This window comes from Ursus maritimus, unplaced genomic scaffold (genome assembly GCF_017311325.1).
Source record: "Ursus maritimus isolate PB19 unplaced genomic scaffold, ASM1731132v1 scaffold_21, whole genome shotgun sequence".
Lineage (NCBI taxonomy): Eukaryota > Metazoa > Chordata > Mammalia > Carnivora > Ursidae > Ursus > Ursus maritimus.
Window position 1 is genome coordinate 32,322,699 of NW_024424564.1, and position 22,911 is coordinate 32,345,609.

General features: G+C 37.4%; 2 protein-coding genes across 7 annotated transcripts in view; one reads left to right on the top strand and one right to left on the bottom strand.

Annotated features, from left to right (window-relative positions):
* The window catches only part of LOC103660116 (uncharacterized protein C3orf20 homolog), a 110,535-nt gene extending 103,858 nt beyond the window's left edge, over nt 1-6,677 (bottom strand). For 2 of the 5 annotated variants that reach the window (XM_040637338.1, XM_040637337.1), the window contains exons 1-2: nt 5,961-6,098; nt 5,183-5,321 (exon numbers count right to left, since the gene is read on the bottom strand). The gene's annotated coding sequence lies outside the window, so the exon portion shown is untranslated. Of the gene's footprint in view, nt 1-5,182; nt 5,326-5,960; nt 6,232-6,546 lie in introns of those variants that run through there. The other 3 variants (XM_040637335.1, XM_040637334.1, XM_040637336.1) reach the window with 3 other exon arrangements.
* METAP2 (methionyl aminopeptidase 2) overlaps nt 6,512-22,911 on the top strand; it is a 30,939-nt gene continuing 14,539 nt past the window's right edge. Inside the window, exons 1-4 of one of the 2 annotated variants that reach the window (XM_008687703.2) lie at nt 6,512-6,860; nt 8,687-8,794; nt 15,998-16,063; nt 19,729-19,831. In XM_008687703.2, the coding sequence (XP_008685925.1) occupies nt 6,710-6,860; nt 8,687-8,794; nt 15,998-16,063; nt 19,729-19,831 (428 nt within the window). In that variant the 5' untranslated portion in view covers nt 6,512-6,709. The remainder of the gene's footprint in view (nt 6,861-8,686; nt 8,795-15,997; nt 16,064-19,728; nt 19,832-22,911) is intronic. The other variant, XM_008687704.2, reaches the window with a different exon arrangement.

Sequence of the window (22,911 nt, forward strand, 5' to 3'; positions counted from 1 at the left end):
TTCCTATGTATCCCTGACTAATGAAACTTCCGTGTGGGTAATGATATTCCTGACATGTTGGCCATAGGAATATTGTTTGCAACCATATATGTCTTTCCCAAAGTCCAGCCTTAATACATGGATGCTACACAGAGAGTATGGGGAAGGTAAATAAGTTCTATTATTAGTATCTAACTATTCTCCAGTTATAAAAAGAAGTAATAATATTTATAAAATAAAAGGTAACTTAGGATGTTGTTGGACAGAACTAAAGTAGGGAAAGTACTATAGGGGTGCCTGGGTGGCTCAGTCCATTAAGCATCTGACTCTTTATTTTGGCTCAGGTCATGATCTCAGGGATGTGAGATCAAGCCCCGAATTGGGCTCTGCACTGGGCGTGGAGCCTGCTTAGGACTCTCTCTCTCCCTCTCCTTCTGCCCTTCCCCCGCCTCTCTCCTTTTCTCTCTCTCTCTCCCCCTCTCTCCCTTTCTTTAAAAGAAAAAAAAAAGAGCCACATTTAATTTCAAGGAAGGTTCTCTCTAGGAGAACAAAAGAGGAGAGCACTGTGAGTCATTGATAAAATAGGTTTGTAATAAAGGATCCTTTGCTTCTTGAGCTGGTATTCAAGATAGTGCATCCCAACCCCTTGTGAGCATCCCTTTTTGGTGCTTTCTAACAAAATTGCTCTCACTAAAGTTACCTGTAGCCTCCTGATGGCTAAAATCAATGACCTAATTTGAGGCTTCAAACTACTTGATCCTTCTTCAGCAGCTGATAGAGCTGACCAAACTTTTACTCTGTAAAACTTTCTTCTCTCCTTACTTCCATATGACTATTCTCTAAAGCATTTTCTCCTTCTTGTTCTATTATTCCTCTGTAGTATTCTTTTATTTTTTTTATTTTTTTTTAAAGATTTTATTTATTTATTAGACAGAGGTAGAGACAGCCAGCGAGAGAGGGAACACAGCAGGGGGAGTGGGAGAGGAAGAAGCAGGCTCCTAGTGGAGGAGCCTGATGTGGGGCTCGATCCCATAACGCCGGGATCACGCCCTGAGCCGAAGGCAGACGCTTAACCGCTGTGCCACCCAGGCGTCCCTCCTCTGTAGTTTTCTTAACAGAATTTCCCACCCTTGTTGTAACAAACAAAATCCCTGAACGTTAGTGTCCTGGGTTGTGTTGTTTTGGGCTCTTTTCTCTTCTCTCTGAACTACCGCATTCACAGCCTTCTACCATACTGAAGCCCTAATAACTCACATGTCTGTATCTTTGGATCCATATTTCTAACTGACTACCAGATATCTTTGCCAGGATGCCCTGCAGGCATCTCAAACTTAAAATGCCCAAAGCTTATCTTCCCCTCAAACTCCCACAAAACCTACTCCTCCTCCTTTATTTCCTATCTCAGGGAGTGGTACCACTATCCACACAGGAACCCAAGCCAGAAACCTAGGTGTCATCCTGAACTCCTACCTCTCCACATTTAATGGACCATTAAGTTCTCTTAATTCTATGTTAAACATGTTTCTGCAATCCAACCTCTCCTCTCCAGCTCCCCAACAGCCTTCATATAAGTTCTGATCATTACTGTTATCAACAATAACATCTTAGCAAGTCTCCCCTACTATGAGGCTCTGTCATTTCCAATTCTTTCTTTAGAATAGAGGCCATCAAACTTAGGGATTTCACTGTTCAGAAAAGTTTAAAAAATGGTTTTGATAATTGACATAGTATGGCTTTTTAAAAAAAATTTTGTCAGGAGGGGCGCCTGGGTGGCTCAGTTGTTAAGCATCTGCGTTAGGCTCAGGGTGTGATCCTGGCGTTCTGGGATTGAGCCCCACATCAGGCTCCTCCGCTATGAGCCTGCTTCTTCCTCTCCCACTCCCCCTGCTTGTGTTCCCTCTCTCGCTGGCCATCTCTATCTCTGTCAAATGAATAAATAAAATCTTAAAAAAAAAAAAATTTTTGTCAGGGCACAAAACCCAACATCATCCACTCTCACTATCATTTCATAATAATAATTTTAAAAGACTATTCGACTTCAAAAAATAGAAAGTACCATACTCTCACAGAAAACAGTTCTTTAAATATATTTGACTTTTTAAATGAAACAGTGTACTGGATGGGAACCACTGCTCTAGAATTTAGACTGCCATCACGGTAATCTTTAGCTAGCTTGAAAATCTCTGTATTATATAAACATTTGAACTTATCCATATAATCTACATGCATATCCTTTTACTGGCTTTTAATGGCTACATAGTATTCATTGTGTTGACATGTTATTGGCATGTCTATTATAGTCTTCTATTTTAGGCATTTTTAAAAATAATAAAATTTAAACAACCCTGTCACATATCACCTCCAGGCCTACCAACAGAAACCATCTTCTTAGGGTAACATAAAAAGCCCTTTACAATATGGTCTCAATTTACTCCTCAGAAAGCACTCACTCTAAACATGTCAGATCCTTTTTCGCCTTAATGCCAGTGGCTCTCAACTGGGACTAATTCCCTGCCCTCTTCTACAGGGGACATTTGGCAATGTCTGTATCACTAGCTGAATTTTGTTACCCCCAAAAATCACACGTTGAAGCCCTAACCCCTATGTAACTGTATATGGAGATTACACATATATACATATATGTGGCATATATATAGCATATATACTGCATATACATGTATATGCCATACCATCTATACATTTTTAAAGAGTTATATAGTATTTTTTAAAAGATTTTATTTATTTGAAAGAGAGAGAGCACATGGTGGGGAGGAGCAGAGGGAGAGGGACAAGGAGACTCCTCATTGAGCAGGAAGCCCAACCTGGGGCTCAATACAAGGACCCCAGCATCATGACCAGCCGAAGGCAGACACTTAACTGACTGGGCCACTCAGGCACCCCATATAGCATTTTTTTTTTAAGATTTTATTTATTTATTTGACAGAGAGACAGCCAGTGAGAGAGAGAACACAAGCAGTGGGAGTGGGAGAGGAAGAAGCAGGCTCCTAGTGGAGGAGCTTGATGTGGTGCTCGATCCCATAACGCCGGGATCACGCCCTGAGCCAAAGGCAGATGCTTAACGACTGCGCCACCCAGGCGCCCCACCCATATAGCATTTTTTAAACCATAAAGATATGAAAAAAATATCCTTAGCCTTAACATTAATTTTTTTCTTAATATATTTCTTGCTAACTCATTGCCTAAGGTCAATAATACATGTGTGCCTTAGGATATCTAGACCATCAAAGGATCCACACGAATGTAAAATTTTCAAGAGCAAGGCTACTAACAATAATGTTAGCTAACACTTGTCACTATTGTGTAAGATATTGTGCTATCATAAGTGCTTTCTCTCCATATTGAAATTTAATTTCCATATCCTATGTGATACTATTTTTTTTTTTAAGATTTTATTTATTTATTTGACAGAGAGAGAGAGACAGCAAGCGAGAGAGGGAACACAAGCAGGGGGAGTGGGAGAGGAAGAAGCAGGCTCCCAGCGGAGAAGCCTGATGTGGGACTCAAACCCAGAATGCTGGGATCACGCCCTATGCCAAAGGTGGACGCTTAACGACCGAGCCACCCAGGCACCCCAGGTTCTAGATATATTTTGAAGATAAAGCCAACCATTTTTCCTGAAGGATTGAGGTGAGGAGAGAGAAGGAGGAGGCAAGAATGAAATATTTAGCTTCAGTACCTGGAAGGATTTAGGATAATGGAGCATATCAATCACTGATGTCTTAATTTTGCCATTAGCAACTATTGTTGAATATGAGCATTTCTAATAAATTCAGTGGTCCCAGGACCCTAGGATCACGCCTGAGCCAAAGGCAGACGCTTAATGACTGAAGCCACCCAGGCACCCCATATTTGATAATATTATTATACTCATTTTAGAAATAAGGAAATTTACTAAGAGTAATGTTAGTTAACACAAATAAGGAAACTGAAATTGGGAGAAATTACATGACTTGTCCAAAGTCATACCACTAGTAAGTACTTCAAAATAAAAAATAAGGCTGGGGCTAAAAATATTGTTCATTTTTAGAATCAAGATTTTCTTGGGGCGCCGGGGTGGTGCAGTCGTTAAGTGTCTGCCTTCGGCTCAGGGCATGATCCCGGCGTTCTGGGATCGAACCCCACAGCAGGCTTCTCTGCTAGGAGCCTGCTTCTTCCTCTCCCACTCCCCCTGCTTGTGTTCCCTCTCTCGCTGGCTGTCTCTCTCTGTCAAATGAATAAATAAAATCTTTAAAAAAAAAAAGAATCAAGATTTTCTCAGCAAAAAATAAAAATTTTGGACAATATAATAAATATGTCTTATTATATCAGGGCACCTGGATGGCTTAGTCAGGAGAGCATGTGACTCTTGACCTTGGGGTTGTGTGTTCAAGCCCCACATTGGGTGTAGAGATTACTTAAAAATAAAATCTTAAAAAAATATGTTTTATTATAACTCATTGACTTTATAATTGGAAAAGTACTTCCCTATGGAAAATAATATGTTTTTGTCTGCTTATCTAGTTAACTATCTGAAACAAAATTACTTCATATAGTTTGCTAGAAAAAATATTCTAGCCTATGCTGGTATTGAGTTACATTTTTTACTTAGATTCGTAGTTCTCTTAGATTCTTAGGTTTTCAACATTTCTCATTCCTTTGTCCTATTCAATTTCCTCTTGTAGAGAAAACAAAATGAAGAAAAATGATGAAAATAAGGAGTGTCATGGGCTGTTATTTTAAGTACTTACTTAGTTACCTCAAACTCTGGAATGTCCTGGAAAATAATTATCCAGTAAACATCCATTACCATACTGTTAAGATATGTATTGTTTTTATACTACTACCTTATTTTCTTTTTATACTACTACCTTATTTTCTTGCCTCTTTTCAAGAAATAAAGGGGAAGTAGAGTACAATCCCTTTGCAACAAACTGTATTTTGTTTTATCATTGCATTTTATTTTTTTACTGAACAAATTTTATTTTGACATTGATAATTCTGTAGATCAACCTATATACTTCCAGCACTCCTTTGTGAAAATTCACTTATTAACCCTACCATTCTATTTCTGTCCTCCAGGACCCTCTGTCTCCCGGAAAGGGTTTGAGGTAGTAGCCATAGTCCAGGTGTTCCCAGAATTTAGAGAGGAACTGGGAAGATTTACAACAAACTTTGAAGGCATTTTTGATGTGGCAGATCTTACCTATAAGGATGTTCAAAAGATTCTGGCAGTAACTTGAAAGGATGAGAGCTTTGATTTCTCCTGAGCTTGATGAGCCACATTCTTGCCCCTAGTCTGAAGATCTTTTAGACTCTTTTAAAATCCTCAGCTCTGTGACAGACTAGCTTGGAATAGAAAAAAATTAATATATGACTTAAGGAAAGTATTAGTACCTTATTTTATTCATATTTATTTACATGTCTATCTCACTGAATGCTAAAGTTTCTTGAGGGTACAGATTTGTGCCATTCATTTTATTTTCCATCAAGAAAAATTACTTCAAGTCTACCATCAATAAATACGTATTTGAAATTTCAGTTGGGAAGGCAGAACACAGAATTACTAAACTTTTGATGCCTGATGACCTGGGTTTAGGTTCTGCTATTAACTTGCCGTATGACCGGATGCAAGTTCACAAAACTAATTTCCTCAACTCAAAAAGTGGATAAAATGAGGTAATAAAGGACTTGGAGCTTTTAAAGTGCTATTTATATAATGAATATTTTCTGAGCTAGACTATGCTCTAGGGTGTTGGTGACAGAGTACAAAGTATGCAGGGAGCTCAAGGTAGTTGGGGAGATAGACGTAACTATTTACCAAACAGATTACATTACTACATTACTACAATTGCCATGAAAAAAGGTTAAGAGTTCAACAAGAGGTTGTTAAAGCAGAGACTAATTTAGATTGTTTAGTAAGGAGTCTCGGAGGTAGTGGCATTTAAACGGAAATTTGAAGGATGAGGAGATTATTTCCTCACCTCCTTCTCGTTCCTCAATTCTCGAGTCCGTCTTCCATCTCTTTACCTAAGTAGCTCTTGCTAAAGTCACCAATGGCTTTCATGTTACTGTATACAACTGACACTTTTCAGTCCTCTTCCTTGACCTCTTAGCGGCTCTGCAGTTAATCACTCCCTCCGTCTGGAGACGCGGTCCTCCCTTGCCTTCTACAGTAATAAACCCGTCCTGACTGCCTCTTCAGTCTCTTTTGCAGGTTCATCTCCTTAAGTGCCTGGACAGCCTCGCCGTGAACTGTAATTGTGAAAAACAACGCAGTCCTTATGAATTCATAAAAAAGGAGTGTATACAAGCGAATACATTTTTGGGCCCTCTCCACGCTTCCGGTACGCTTCATAATACCGCGATATAAAACTTTTCGGTTCCAGCAGAGACGCCCCTCTCTTGCGGGCTGGGCCTGGCCACACCGCAAGAACAGGCATTCAACTTGAACCAAAGCCGGCACATCTGCCCGGGAAACGCCCAACGCGTGGGACAAAAAATAGCTCGGTCCACCAGCGGCCGCGCTTCAAGAACTACAGCCGTGCGCTCCTCCCGAGGAGAACCTACCTCCCCTTAGCGCGCGACCCGCACAGACGAGTCCTCCGACATCCCAGCATTCCTTGCGCCCCTACCATCGAGAGCAGCTTCCGGCGTCGCTGGTGTAGGTGGGTGAAGAAGGAGCGGGCCCTCGCCGCTCTGTCTCACTCTCTCTCGCGCTTTCTCGGGCAACATGGCGGGCGTGGAGGAGGCAGCGTCCTCCGGGAGCCACCTGAATGGCGACCTGGATCCAGACGACAGAGAAGAAGGAGCTTCCTCTACCGCTGAGGAAGCAGCTAAGAAAAAAAGACGGAAGAAGAAGAAGAGTAAAGGGGCTGCCACAGGTAAAGGGAGTTTTATGTGTTCCCAGTCCCCGTCAGGGATAGTCGAACGGCTCGGCCCAGGCCCGGCGGGGGTGACAGAAACTGGGGACTCGAACACTGCACTGGACTGATTCCCAGGACAGAGTGTGTATCAAAGCCAGGCTACAGATTTCCAGTCTCGGGAAGAGGCGGCTTCTCTTTCTGTGGGACTAGGGAGCTGGTGGGGTGGGGTGGGGTGAAAAGGGTGCTTCAGCTTGTCGTGAGGTGGGGTTGCTGGGCCTGAGCCCTTAGAAGTGCCAGAACTGGGGTTGCTGGGCCTGAGCCCTTAGAAGTGCCAGAACTCGGCTCCCACACAGATGGTGCAACGGACTCGAAGCCACGCACAGGGCTCAGCCCTGCCACCCCCTTCGCGGTTTGCTCTCCTCAAAAAATCGGGTTCTGACCCACACTGTCGCCTCTTTGCTAGAGGTACCTGGAACATACTTTCAGGGATGGGGGTGGAGGGGGCAAGTCTCAGTGCCTTGACCGCACCTCCTCCCACCTTCCCGATTTACAGAGGGATTTTTGTTGCCGGCTGCACTTTTGAGGTGTGCGTATATGTGTGTATGCCCACGCGGTCATGTCACTGAGTAGTAATTGCAGAATATGTGGTAGTGCTACGAATTTTCTAAAACCTATGCCTAAACCCATAGCATCGTCAAGCTTCAGGGCTTTTAGGCCTGAATTATGATGCCATTTGCAGGCGGTTCGGATAGAATATTTTATGGATTGGAATGGAACTTCTCTAAATCCACTGGTGAGGCAAGGAAAACAGCTGAAAGTTTACACTTGGATTACATTATGAGTTAGGAACTTAAATATTTTATTTTGAGAAGTCTGTTTTTTGTTGTATGTGGTCCTTCCTTTTAGGAAAACAATGTTTGTACCAGTTTTTAAAATCAGCCGCACAAAGATTGAGAGACAGATGGAGAGGCCACAATTGATGAAGGTGAAGTTGAGAGAGGTTGGAAGGGTTAATCTATATCTTTCTGAAATTTTGATTAAATGGGAGTTGAAAAGGGAATGTTGTGGGTGCTGGGACGCTTCCAGAGAAAATTTAATCCCAGGACATAGTCTGGTGGCTGTTCCTGGCTTTCGGATGAAATCTGAACTCTTCAGTTTGTCCATTCAGATGCCCCTAATATATTTTTTTAACAGTTGTATCTCTCAATATGAGTCCTCTACAGTAGCCAGAATATCCTTCAATGTGTGCTAACTGGTATTTCTTTTCTACACCTATTGCTACTACAGCTAGATTGTATTCACTTGGGTGGAGTGGGAGGCTGGTCTTGTGCTTAGCTGTTCAAGAATTTTGTTGTTTAGTAATGGAATTATCTTTTCCTATTTATTTTGATTTTACCCAACCTAGCTAGATGACTTATTTCTCATGAAGACCTGAAGTTCCCAGTGTCCCATAGAAATCCTCCTCTTAGTAAGACCTTCAGCATTTATTACCTATCTTAAGTACCTGTTTGTTTAATAAAGTATTTGTTGTAGTAGTCTCATTGTTAAATACTTTAAAAAGTGAGACAACTTATGGATAGGGACCCACTCACATTTTTGTTTATCCTTTAGTTGCTAGCATAGAGAAGGTGTAATGGATATTTTGTTGAGGACAATGCTACTTAGATGTGGGGGATTTTTCTTTGTCATTAAATAAATTCTGTTATGTTCACAATAATGTTTTTGTTTTTGTTTCCCGAATACTTATCAGTCAGGAAAGGACTTGCATGTTTTCCAGTATCCTTATAACATATTCTAGTCAGAAACTATCTTTATTAGATTTGATTTATGTTATATTTGATCAGCAGGGCAACAGGAACCTGATAAAGAATCAGGAGCCTCAGTTGATGAGGTAGCAAGACAATTGGAAAGACAAGCATTCGAAGAGAAAGAAAGAGATGACGACGATGAAGGTAAATGGTAAATTTGATTTTTGTGGTTGGAAAAGCAAGAAGATATGTCATTCTTTAAACAAAATCTACTTATTTGTCCATATAGTTTATGGTTCTCTGATGTTTTGATTAATTAACATTAAAGCCTCAATGTCACAAATAAAAAGGAAAAGGTATTTGTTAGCAATTCTTAAAAAGTTGGATAGGTTGAATGACTGCACAAATTACACCGATCTCAACTTTTTAAAAATATACTTGGTAAAATGCCAAATAGGGGGTATTAAGATGAAATTGAAGAACTTCTGGGGCATCTGGGTGGCTCAGTTGGTTAAGCATCTGCCTTTAGCTAGGGTCATGATCCCAGGGTCCTGTGATCTAGCCCTGCACAGCATCTGCTCCCTGTTCAGCAGGGAGCCTGCTTCTCCCACTCCTTCTGCCGCACCCGCTGCTTGTGCTCTCTCACTCTCGCTCTCTCTCAAATAAATAAGTAAAATCTTTAAAGAAAAAAAAAATTGAAGGGTTGTTTATTTAACTAACATTTATTGAACAACTAATACATACAGGGCACTGTCCCTAGGATACTTTCACATGTGTTCTCATTTTACCTTCACAAAATCTAGCAAAGTAGGTGCTCTTCTCAGGAAATGATAGTTATTATGTCATTTGCCCAGTGTGACACAACTAGTATGTGTAGAGTGGAGCCAAAGTTTCAAACCTAGAACCTGATTTCAAGTCTGTTCATTTTATGAAAGTTTCCTCTCTTTATTCTCAAGGAGTGTATTGGAGTCCTAAACTCTATTATAAATTCCCTGACCCTAGCTGCTTGTAGTATGTTGGTCCTATAAGATTTCTTAAAGATAGTAATTCTTGAAATTCTAGAAATTGATGCTATCAGTAATACAGTGGAGGGAATAATTTGGTCATTATTCTACAGCCTCTTTTGGTAGAAGGGGAGATGGTGTTTTCCCATTCCCAATTATCTATTGCTTTGACCTACTGCTCTTCCTTAAGTACTGCCAACTTGGGCTTGTGTCCTCCAATCCTTAGCAAAAACTACCTGCTATACTTTAATTGTCATGTTAGGATAATGCAGAGTAGTTGTTTTTCTTTTAGAAACATAAGCTCTCTGCCTTCAAGGAGCTTAGAGTCAAAATTTGGTGGAAAAAGTGCCAAGGTTCAAAAGAGAACAGTTAGTTTTTCCTTAAGCAAGCCTCTTGTCCATTTTACCTTGGTTTGTGCTTCAAATTATGAACATATTTTGAGCCCTTAGCAAGAAAGGGGCTCTTAGCAAGAAATTAAAGGTTATATAATAGATTGCTGTAGACCTACTCTGTAGAGTATTACAATGTTAATCTTGAGCGTTCCTTGTTCTATTGCTCCTCTACAAAGTTGTGTGAATTTCTTGACATTGAAGGAGAAAATTTTGTCAGATTGGAAATCATCAATGTTTTCAAGATGATTTTAGGACTGTTAATTTTCTCCAGTTGAGTTATTTTCCTAATTTGCTTCAAAAATCTGTACCAATCAGTACTACTAATCTGTTATGAGAGTTCTTTGAGAAGATGGAAAGTTAGTATTTCAGAATCTGTTCTAAAGGAAAACTGGTGGTGGGGTGGAGGGACAAGACAAAGGGGAAAGATATACCAGTACCTGCAATAAAGTTTATTTTTATTTATTTATTTATGTATGTATGTATGTATGTATGTATTTTTGCAATAAAGTTTATTGAAATTTGGAGGTGGAATTGTGGGCTGAGTGCTGAAGGAACGCTATTTGGAAGGAATGGGACTTGAATAAAACCAAACAGAAGAGACCATTTTGGGGCAGGACGATGCTGAAAGTATTGTAAATAGTGGAGATTGGCCATATGAGATGATTTGTTGAAGGAGCCTTGGAGCATTTGTAAAAGAAAGTTATAGGGTGACTAATATAACAAAATAAATAAATAAAAAATAAAAATAAATAATAAATAAAAAATAAAAAAAAATTATAGGGGTGCCTGGCTGGCTCAGTTGGTAGAGCATGTGACTCTTGGCTTGGGGTCAGGAGTTCAAGCCCCACATTGGGCATAGAGTTTACTTAAAAAATAAAATGTTTTTTAAAAAAGAAGAGTATTACAAAAAATAATTTAGTCCTCATATATATTCAGGGTTGTTAGAAAAGAGGAAACATCCAGGAAAGTCTTGGAGATCATTTTGGAGAGCACTTAACAGCCCAGGCATGTAGTAATGATGATTTAAATTGGTGGGGGGCACCTGGGTGGCTCAGTTGGTTGAGCTTCCAACTCGATTTCAGCTCAGGTCATGATCCCAGAGTCCTGAGATTGAGCCCCATGTTAGGCTTTGCTTCCCCCTCCCCAATATTGCTCATGCCTGCTCGCTTGCTTGCTCACTCTCTTTCAAATAAATAAATATCTTTAAATGGGTGGGCATAAATGAGAATGGAAGGGAAGGGTCCAATGGGATAGTGGTTGTGGAAGCAGAATTCAAAGGACTTAAAAGACTTTAAATTGGGAGAAGGAAGGAGAGGCATTAGTAGACTCTAGAGGTTTGAACTTGGGTGGCAAAATATTGCTGCTGCTCACTGAAATGGTGAAGTAGAGAGGGAGAGTGGGTTAAGAGATTGGGTGGAGGGGGGTGTAGGCAAAGAAGAAGGTATTGAGTTAATTTTAGATGTGTTTAATTTGAGACTGCAGTATTGGTATGAAAAGTTAATCCTGTGGGCATTTGGCAATGTGCTAGAAGTAATTCAATAAAGTTTTAAATCAGATTTATTAAGGTATAAATTGCCCAGGACTATTTTCACTATTTTCAAAAAATAAACTTTATGTTTTGAAACAGTTTTACTTAGGTTTACAGCAGAATTAAGCAGAAGGTACAGAGATTTCCCATTTACTCCCTACCACTACACATGCATGCCCTCTCCATTATCAACATCCCCCACTGGAGTGGTACATTTGTGACAATGGATGAACCTACTTTGACACATCATTATTATTTAAAGTCCATAGTTTATATTAGGTTTACTCATGATATTGTACTTTCTATGTATTCACCCTTGTAAGTATATAGTTCGGTGAGTTTTGACAAATGTATGCATTTGTGTAACCACAACCAAGATACAGACCATTGTCGTTTCGCATTTACATCTCCACAAAAAAGCTCCTTTTACCCTTTTGTAGTCCATTCTCTTGCTCCACACCCCGATCCCTCACAACCATTGATACACTTTGTTATGTAGTTTTTTCTACAATACCATATAAATGGTACAAAGTTATAAATGGGATTATTATAGTGTGCAGCTTTTTTTGGCTTGTTTCCCTTAGCGTGATACTTTTGAGAGTCATCCAGTTGAATGTGTATCAGTAATTCATTACATTTTATTGCTGAGTAGTATTCCAAATTTGTTTATCCACTTACTAGTTGATGGATATTCGGGTTGTTTCTAGTTTTTGTGTTATGAATAAAGACATTTGCATACAAGTCTTTCTGTGGACGTAGGTTTTCATTTCTCCTGGGTGAATACCTAGGAGGAAGGTTGCTGGTCATATGGGAAGGGTATGTTTAATCTTGTAAGAAACTATCAAACTGTTTTTCAGAGTAGCTGTATCATTTTATCATACAGTAGCTGTATCATCATGGGAAAGCACTGGTTGAGAGTTCCAGGTCCTTTGTATCTCTTAAGCATTGGTATTGTTAATTTTTAAATTAGCTTTTCTAACAGGTATGCAGTGGTATGTCATTGTGGTTTTAATTTGTATTTCCCTAATGACTGATGATGTTGAACATCTTTTCATGTTTTTGCCTTTCATATTTCTTTGGTGAAATGTTCATATCTTTTGTCCATTTTTCAGTTGGGTTATTGTATCGAGTTGTAGTGGTTCTTTATTCTTGATACATGTTCTTTATCTGATATATGTTTTATCAGTATTTTCTTTCATGCTGGTATTGTTTGCAGCGGAAAAGATTTTAATTTTGATAAAGCTCCATTTATTTTATTTCTTCATGGGTCATGTTTTTTGTGTGTTACGCAAAAAGTTGCTGTCTGTAGGGTCATGAAGATTTTTTTCTTATATTCTCTTCAAGAAGTTTTATATATCCATTTAGAGTTAATTTTTGTATATAGTGCTAGAATTGAGATTCCTGTTTTCTTCTTGTATATAGATGTCCAGTTTTCATTCAACAAATATTCATTGACTTGGGCATCCAAAAATAAATATGAACAGCCTCTGCCTGTTAAGAATATCCTGGGATGCTGTGAAAGAAAGGCTTATAAAAACATAAATTGTGGCATGGTATAATGTATGGGAGTATAAGCATATATAGTTCAGTATTTGGATCCAGGCTCTACTATTATCCTGGCACAGGAGTTCAATAAACAGTGGCTATTGTCCTATACTGAATACAGACCTTGAACATTGGATAAAGTAACTAGCCTCAGAAGGATGATTGAATATCAAAGGAAGAACTTCATCTTATCTCATTTTAAAGAAGAGACCATGGTAGAGAGAGGCTAAATAATTTGCCCACGGTCATACAGTTGGTAGGATTTTTAGTGTGCATTTAAAACTGGTGGGGGCGCCTGGGTGGCTCAGTCCGTTAAGCGACTGCCTCAGCTCAGGTCAGAATCCTAGGGTCCTGGGATTGAGCCCCTCTTTGGGCTCCCTGCTCAGTGGAGAACCTGCTTCTCCCTCTGCCTGCCGCACCCGCACTTGTGTTTTCTCTCTCTCTCTCTCTCTCTCTCAAATAGATAAATAAAATCTTAAAAAAAAAAAAAAACAACCTCGTTATACATTTTTTTTAGATTTTGTTTATTTGAGAGAGAGAGCAGTTGCGCTCATCTGCACAAGGCGGTGGGGGGGGGTGGGCAGAGGGAGTGGGAGAAGCAGACTCCCCGCTGAGCAGGGAGCCTGATGTGGGGCTCATTCCCAGGACCCTGAGATCATGACCTGAGCTGAAGGCAGACGCTTAACCGACTGAGCACCCAGGTGCCCCTAAAACTGGTTATACATCTTGAAACATTTGTTTTAGGTTGAGTCTAGTGTATGTAGCAGTATGCTAGGCATTGAATATTCTTCCAGGGTAAAGACTATCTTGTTTGCTATTCTGTCCCTATTACTTGGCCCTTAAGAACTCTCTCAAAAAATAAATTAATAATAATAATAAAGAAATTTGTCAAATATTGGCAGTTTCCTATCACTCAGTCCATTAAAGCCCTATATCATGTTACTTCCCTCTTTGCTAAACTGCTATTTCCTGTTTCTCATTTAGGTGAAAAAAAGCAGGATAAAATAAACTAAAAGAACATTCATTTGTTGAATAGAGTGAATATTTATCACATGCTTAGCCCTGTGTCTTAATTTAGGAAATGGTATGTAATCTTTAAGGAGCTCACAGACAAATAGGGGTTATTGTAAGCCCCTAATCATTTTGCAAAAAGAAAAAAAGATTTGCAGTTTTGTGTGATAATTAGAATATAGGGGTGCGAAAATGTCATTTGTGGCTCCTTCTTATCAATCTGGGAGTAAAAAGGGAGGAGTTCTTTGAGCAGAATATGTAAGCAGTCATTTGACATTGTTTTATGGGTATGAATTTCATAATCTAAAATTACTGATGCTAGCCATGAGTTACTGCCACTATGTGAAACATTTTAAAGAAGACAATATGGTAAACATACTCTTAAACTGTCAACTTCTGATTGTCTGCCACAGCTTCATATTCATTCCTGTTTCATAGCAGTGTGATTTGTGGGTAGGTTGATGTATTTCATGATTGTTGAAATTTATTGAGCAGTGTTTTTAAAAATTCAGACACTTCAGTCTATTTTTGATACCTTTATTTAAAATGTTTTAAGTCACTATTTAATCTTGGCCGTAATAGCATTCTTTATCTTTTCTCCAAGTTCAGGAGTATGGCATGGACTTCATAAAAGATTGTTACAAAAACTGACAGGCAGGGGCGCCTGGCTGGCTCAGTCAGTTAAGCATCTGACCTCAGCTCAGGTCATGGTCTCGGAGTCCTGGGATCGATTCCCGCATCTGGCTCCACGCTCAGCAGGGAGTCTTCTTGTCCTTCACCCTCTGCCTCTCCCCCCACTGGTGCTCTGTCTCTCGCTCAAATAAACAAATAGAATCTTAAAAAAACAAAAAAACCTGACATACACATACTGGTTATTTTGGGTACTGTTTTGCCAACTTTGGTTTGAACTCATGACTCTGAGATCAAGACCTCAGCTGAGATCAAGAGTTGGACACTTAACCGACTAAGTCACCCAGGTGCCCCTTGCAAACTACCTTTTGAAATTGTTCTATATCCCCATTTTTGGCCATCATGTTCTTTTTTTTTTTTTTTTTTTTTTTTAGTTTTACTTATTTATTTGACAGAGAGACAGCCAGCAAGAGAGGGAACACAAGCAGGGGGAGTGGGAGAGGAAGAAGCAGGCTCCCAGCGGAGGAGCCTAATGTGGGGCTCCATCCCATAACGCCGGGATCACGCCCTGAGCCGAAGGCAGACGCTTAACAACTGAGCCACCCAGGCGCCCTTTGGCCATCAGGTTCTTTTGCGAATCTGAGAACTGTGAACCTAGGAAAAGTATACCTGCCCTCTGATTTTTGCATATAATTTGATCCAGGAGGAGAACTCTTTTTCTCTAATAATAACTATGCAGGAAAGGATATTTTAAAATACGACACCCCAAATACTCCTCCCTGGATTAGTAATCAGATGACATATTCTTGGTCTGGTTCTTCCATTTACTAGTTGGGATTTTCTTGGGCATGTCCCTTGAACATTCCTTGTTTTACCTCATAAAGTTGCTTTGAGGATCACTGAGGTCGTGAAATAAAAGTGTTAAACCATAAAGCATATGTAAGGAAACTAGTATTATTTTAGGTAAAGTCACACAGTCGTTATTATTGGTATTAAACTAATACTAATTCTTTTTCCTAGCTTTTGAAAAAGAGTGTTAATACTTTTATTCTAAAGAATATCTTATTCAACAATTTTTTTATTAGAGTAAGTCAAAGTAAAGTTTCCTTAGTACTTTTGATTACACAAATCAAATTCTGATACATTAGCCATATTCAAAATTCTTTTCTAAGAATATTGGGTCAGTTTTAGTATATCCTATTTAAGACTCTTTGTGTGTGTGTGCTTGTCTGTGTTTGCTTTGTTACTCTGCTTATGAGGATTAAATAAATATGTGCTTGAAATGGTCTTTTCCTAGATGGTGATGGGGATGGAGATGGAGCAACTGGAAAGAAGAAGAAAAAGAAGAAGAAGAAGAGAGGACGTTAGTGTTTTAAGTTGATCTTACCTGACAAATAAAAAGTGTTTATTAACCAGCAGGTTTGAAGAGTAGGTTTGAAGTTGCTTAAGATCCCATTGTATCAAGGGAATAAATTTAGGCTTACTAGAGGTAGAATTTAGTGAAACTCACAAGTTTTTTCATTTAACAATCTGTTGGTATTTTGTATTTTCTTTACCTACTATTGAGCTAAGGGATGTTAATAATAAGTTGGTTGCATTTTACTACAATTTAGGAATGAATTTATAATTTAAAACTTGAATAATACAAATAACAATTCTGTCAGGCGTGAGTAAAGGGGTACCACTGTGTGTAATAGGATAAACATAGTTTGCAGATCACCTGCCAGCTTTGAAATTATGAGAGTCTTGATAAATATTAAATGAGAAGTACCATTATTTAAAATTTGTGCATATGGTTAAATTTTATTAGTAACATTGTACTGTTTTGTATTTACTTAAAATATGATCCTGCTGTGTTTTGTTTCTATAAATGGCAAACCAGACCTCTTCAGGGACCTGAAATTCTATTAGGGAGACCAGAGGGAGATTGTATACTATTGGGGAAGGTTGGGTTGAGAATCAGAGCAAGTTCCAATCTTGGGTGCCCTTTGGGCTATTAGGGACCACTGAGTATCTGGTTATACCTTCCTTTAATTCTTTCAGGCTAAAATTTTATGAATCGGAATATTGGGGGTTTGATTTATTTTTATCTCTATGTTAAGAGAAATACTTAAATATTTCTTAAGAAAGCTTTGGCTCTACCAGCAATTTTCTTGAAGTGTCTCCAGTTAAGGATGGGATAGCCTTCTTTCTATTCAGGCATCTACTTTTAGATCCTTCTAGTCATAGGATGTCAGTTCAGTCCCTAGCATAGTCTGTATTTAATGTGCACAGGTTACCTGTGTTCTAGGAATCTTCCAGGGGTTGTGATGGCATGTTCCTTCCATTGAAAAATTGTTAAAAGTGTGCTCGTGAGACATGGTATTACCTGAGAATGGCTTGAGAGAGAACTATTTCTCCCAATACTCTTAAATTACTCCCTGATGAAGGTAGATAAGCAGGGAGGAATGTTAAGGGGCTACTTTATATTTGGCCTTGGTAAAATTCTTCACTGACAGATGTTTTAGTATGATGCCATCACCTCTTATCATGCTTCCTCTGAGGATGTTGTTGAACTTACTGTTCATTATATTTCTTTATGAGTACTCTCAAGAGACAGTCTTTTGTCTGGTCTTGGTATCAAGAATAATTGTGTTTTTCCTGAGTACTTAATGTGCTTATCTCATAAACATGACCCATGCAAATAACCTAGCCTTTTTTTTTTTTTTTTTTTTTTTTTTTTTTTTTTTTTTAGTATTGGCTACTAGAGGGCTTAGAGCCAAATCTGTGGTTTTGTATTGACAGTATTTCAGGTTCTATTTTATGTTCTTTCCATGTTTTGATTTTTGTTCTCTAATTTACTGTCTCTTATTTGTGTATTTTAGATATCCTTGTAGGCTATCATAAATCACTTCTGGAATAAACCAAATAATGTAATTATGGACTGTTCAGTGCCCTCATTTTCCTCATCTATAAAGTGAGAGAATTATAAATGATAGTTAATAACTGCGTACAGATTGTTATAATTATGCATAGTTGTAGATAATAACTTGGACATAGTACATTATAATTTTCAAAGGTTATTCAAGATTTCATCTGGTTCTTCATTTTGTAGATGAGGAAACTGAGGCTTGGAACATCTAGTCATTTGTCCAAGTCACAGTTAATAAGTGGTTAAGGCTAGATTTCACTTCTTCATATTTTGAGTACAAGTTTTTTTCTCTGATGATCTTTTTGAGTCTTTTATTTTGTCTTAATTTATGGACAGTATAAAAGGCATCTTTATCAGAATTGTAGATGAGATAAAGCTGAGGGCTATGCGATAATACTTCGCTTGATAAAACTCAAGATTTCAAAAGATCAGGAAAACTGAGAAATAGGCTTGTATTAACAAGCTGAAATTTACTAGACATTTATGAAGTTAGTACAGGGTGAGCGGATCTAAGGATTTTGAGTGCTAGTATAATGTGAGCCAAAAAACAGGGAGTCTTAACTATTTAATAGCTGTTAGGATTTTTAGAATCAGTAGTGTAGTCTTATACTAATTATACCTTATTTGGACTATTAATATAAATTAATTCTAATACCAGCTTGTAAGGAACATTGACAAGTTCAAGGTGGGCAAGTAGGGATGAAAGTGTTAAGAACCATATCCCTTAAAAAGTGGTTTCTCATCATAGACAGGAAGGAATCGGTAGAAATGAAAAGTAAAATTTTTTCAACTGTGAAGAATAAAGCTAGAAGTAACAGATGAAAGTAACAGGAGAGAGGTTAGTATAGGAGGGGCTTTCTCATAGTTACAATACTTTCAAAATGAATGGATTTTCACTTAAGCGACTGCATTGTTAGGAGCTCACTGCTATCTGTCAGGGGCATTGTGGGATTCCTAGATTTAAGTGTAAAGCAAAATTAGATGACCTCTAAGATCTTTTTTGATTTTGAATTCTTAATATTCCCTCTTAGGGAGAGAACAGTGTTTCCCAAGTTTATTTGCCCATAGAACACTTTTAAACATTATGTAAAGACAGAAAAACATTTGGTGCTCATGAGATACTGAGTGTTTGAATTAAAAGAAGGAACCAAAACATGGTTCCATAGATAAATGATTCGGCTCAATAAATGGTTATACTTTTATTTATATGGTTCTTTTCTTTCTCCATTGCAGAACAAAGAGAGCACATAGGTGTTAAAATTTAAGACACACAAAATCCATAAAACCAGTTGTAATCAAAAGGAAACCACATATTTCACCTCACTAGTTGAAATGCTGCAGATATGCATCGAATGTCCTCTATCACTGCATAAATTAATACACCACTTCCTGGCATTTTTTGGAAACAGCATTCATTACTAAAAGGCAGTTCTTCATATAATAAGAACTCTATAACTAGTTCTTATGTATTTAAAAAAATTTTTAGAAGACAAATTTCCAGATACTTTTAAAAATCATCTTGGAACACTGGTGTCTTTTAGAATATAGTTTGGGAAATAATGTCCTTAAGATGTATGCTAAGGACTGTAACTTTTTTTTTTTTAAGTATCTGGAACTTTGTATATGGCTACCTGAATTCTTTTAGCATTGGGTATGTATACTCTTAACTTTTATGCCTATTATACCCTTGAAATAAGTTTTTTACTTATTTTATTAATACGTAATAGCTTTATATTTTTACCTCATTGCTATGGGGATTCATTCATACTTTCTTGTTGCTTCTTTGATTTTTGCTTGTGAAAATCAGCCTCTGTATGCTGTTCCATTTCCAGTATAGTAAATGAAGACAAAAATATTAGAAATGTGCTTTCTGCCAAGGCATATACTGTTTACATATATAATGGAATTCTAAGGAGATTAATATTTCTATTCCCAAGAGAGAGGAGGTGGCCAGCATGGTGAAATATTTTCTGTTTTTAACTATAAGGCTGTCATAGCAAGGAGGTTCCTTAAAATTAGGACATACAACAACCATTAGGAACTGAGAAAAACTGTAATGATAATTGCTTAATTTTATTTTTAACTTCAGACGTTAATGCTTTATTTGTATCTCACAGCAAAAGTTCAAACAGACCCTCCCTCAGTTCCAATATGTGACCTGTATCCTAACGGTGTATTTCCCAAAGGACAAGAATGCGAGTACCCACCCACACAAGATGGGTAAGAATCATAAAATAACTTCCAGTTTGACTTTTGAAAGTTGTAGCTTAGCAATAAAGCAGATTCGATTTTTTTCAGAACTTTGCTCCATTACCTTAATAAAAGCTTGTGAATTTGTTATAGAAAATATAGTAGAAGCCCTCTTATCCAAAATGATTGGGACCAGTAATAGTGCAGTTAATCAAAAAGTATGTTAAAGTGGGGATCACAAAACATAAATATCTTTATTGATAGAAGTTAACTTAAACATTTGTTTTTCATCAGTCTCAATATTTGGACATGGATTTGTATTGTACTCCACTTTTTTCTTCCCATAAGGTGTATCCATAATGCATTGTCTATAAATGTAATCCATTTTGAGCTTCCGTGAAGAATAAAAGCTAACTAATCTGAGGGCTGATACCTGGATGTTTACATTTTTTTCCTGAAACCATTTGCAGTTCTTAGCTACACTTAATTTGACAGAAGTATTTTTTGATGACTTGCCTTTATTGAGACTTTTCTGAGTAGTCAATTTAGTTTCATTGGAAGAATTCTTTTTATGTACAATATAACTAAATTATATGATTATAGAAACAAGTGCAGATGATCTACACTGGTTTACAGACAAATCACCTGATTGTTGGAAGTGTTCTGAAAGGATACATTTCAGCTCGTCAGCAGACACTCATCATGGCAGAAAGGAAGCTGGAATTCACTTGAATCCCAGCTCTAACACTTAATTAGCTTTGTGACCTGGGCAAGTAATTTATCATGTCTTTGCTCTCATTTCTTCATCTATAAAATGAGCACTTCATAGGGTTGTGAGGAATAATATGTGTAAAGCACTAATGAGAGTAACAGACCGTCAGCCCCTGATATTCAGCATAAAATGGGCATTGGTTAGTATATTTTATAGAGGGAATCAAGAGCATCAGTTAATCCAGTGGTTGCAATAGTTGGTTAAGAAAGCTTCTACTGTAGCCTCATTTCAGTGACTTGTAAAGACATCATTGTTTTTCTTTAAACTTTTGTAAAGAACATGATGTTGTATTTTAATCCCCTTCCTTCATTCCCAGTACTTTTAGGGAATAAGTACAAAGTTCTGAAATTTTATGTCATGAGCATCTTTTCTTTGAATTTGAGTTCATCAATCACTATCCCTGTCTTAAAGCTTCTATTTTTGAAATGTCACAGACATGTAATTTCACATTAATTAACTTAAATTTTCAGAGCACATATAAAATAATCAAATTTATCTTTAAATACAATCTTTTTATTATTATTATATTATTTATTATTTTTTTGCTTGTTCCCTCTTCCTTCTCTTCCTTCCAGACCTATGTAACCACCTAGCAGGTAGCCTTTCATATTTTTATATACTCATACATATGTGTGTCTGTGTCTGTTTATGTGAAGGGACCCTTTTGGTCTTGTTTTCCAAGATGGAATCATAGGTACACTTTCCTCACCTTTTCTCCTTCAGGACTATCTCTTGGAAGGCCCTCCAAGTTAGTCAGAATAGCAGTTATTCTTTTGAATGGCTTCATAATATTCCATAGTGTGAATATGCTACACTTTATTTCACCATTTTCTAATTGATGAGCCTTCATTTTGTCTCTGTTTTTTGCCATATTACAAACCATTCTGTAATAAACATTTCTAAGAATATACATATATATGTATGTATATGTGTGTGTGTGTGTTTGTGTATTATCTCCTTATGTTATGGCAGTTTTATTACAGGATAATTTTCCAGGAGTGGAATTGCTGAATCAAAGAATATATTAATACTTCAGTTTATGATTCCCAGACTGCTAATGATTTTGAGCATTTTTTGATTATTGACTTTGTTCTTTTGCTCTTCTAAAAGTTTTTAAATTTTGTATGCAGTATATGTTTACATTTTATATTTATGGGTTCCTAGCAGTGTCTCAGATTTTTTTTCAAACTCTTACTCTGTATTTTATTACATCTTTAGTTAGTCTGGAATTTTTTTGTGTAGGGTTGGGGGTGCTAATTTTATTTTCTTTTCAAATGGATAGCCAGTTGTGCTAGAATTATTTATTAAATAATTAATGTTACTGAATTGAATGACCACCTTTGCCATATACTGTATTCTCATATAATGGAACTATATTTTCATAATCAATAAATTTCTATTATTCTCCTGATCTATTTTTGTATTCCTATGCTAGTACTGTTTGGATCTGATTATCAGCAACTTTATAATATATATCGATAATTTGATAAGGCAAGTCTTTCTCTGCCATACACACCAAACACAGTTCTTTTTTATATTTAGCTATTCTCAGTCATATAGTCTTAACACACATACCCACAGAAAAATGCTCTCTTTAGAAAGCTGATCAGAATTGCATTTATGTATTTGTTTCAGAAAATTGACAGTTGTATCACATTGTCTTGCCCATTGTCGTAGTGTGTTTTCCCATTTATTCTGTTTTATCTTCAGGTAGATCCTGTTGCTTTTTTGTTAAATTTATTCTTGTGTTTTATGGTTTTGTTACTGATGTGAACAAGATGTTTTTATACCTGTTTCCATTTCTATATGTTTGTTGCTAAAGTGGAAGAAAGCCATTGGTTTTCTATACTTATTTATAGATTGTTAATTTTTTTTTTAAGATTTTATTTATTTATTTGACAGAGAGAGACAGCCAGTGAGAGAGGGAACACAAGCAGGGGGAGTGGGAGAGGAAGAAGCAGGCTCCCAGTGGAGAAGCCTGATGTGGGGCTTGATCCCAGAACGCTGGGATCACGCCCTGAGCCGAAGGCAGACGCTTAACGACTACGCCACCCAGGCGCACTTGTTAATATTTTTTTAACCATGTGAATGTGGTAGAAAACTTGAAGTAATGTTTAATAGAAGAAAAATTGAGATTTTATAAAACTTAAAAACTACCTTTCACTCCTCACTATCATTTTCTATTGCAAATTAAACATTATGGAGGTAGAATAACTCTTGTTTTTGAAACAATAGAGGAAGATATTAATTTTATCTTATAATATTTTTTGGAGTAATACTTAAATATTGAAAGCAGTGTTGTATCTGTGGAAAAATAAAAAAATATTGTGATTATGTT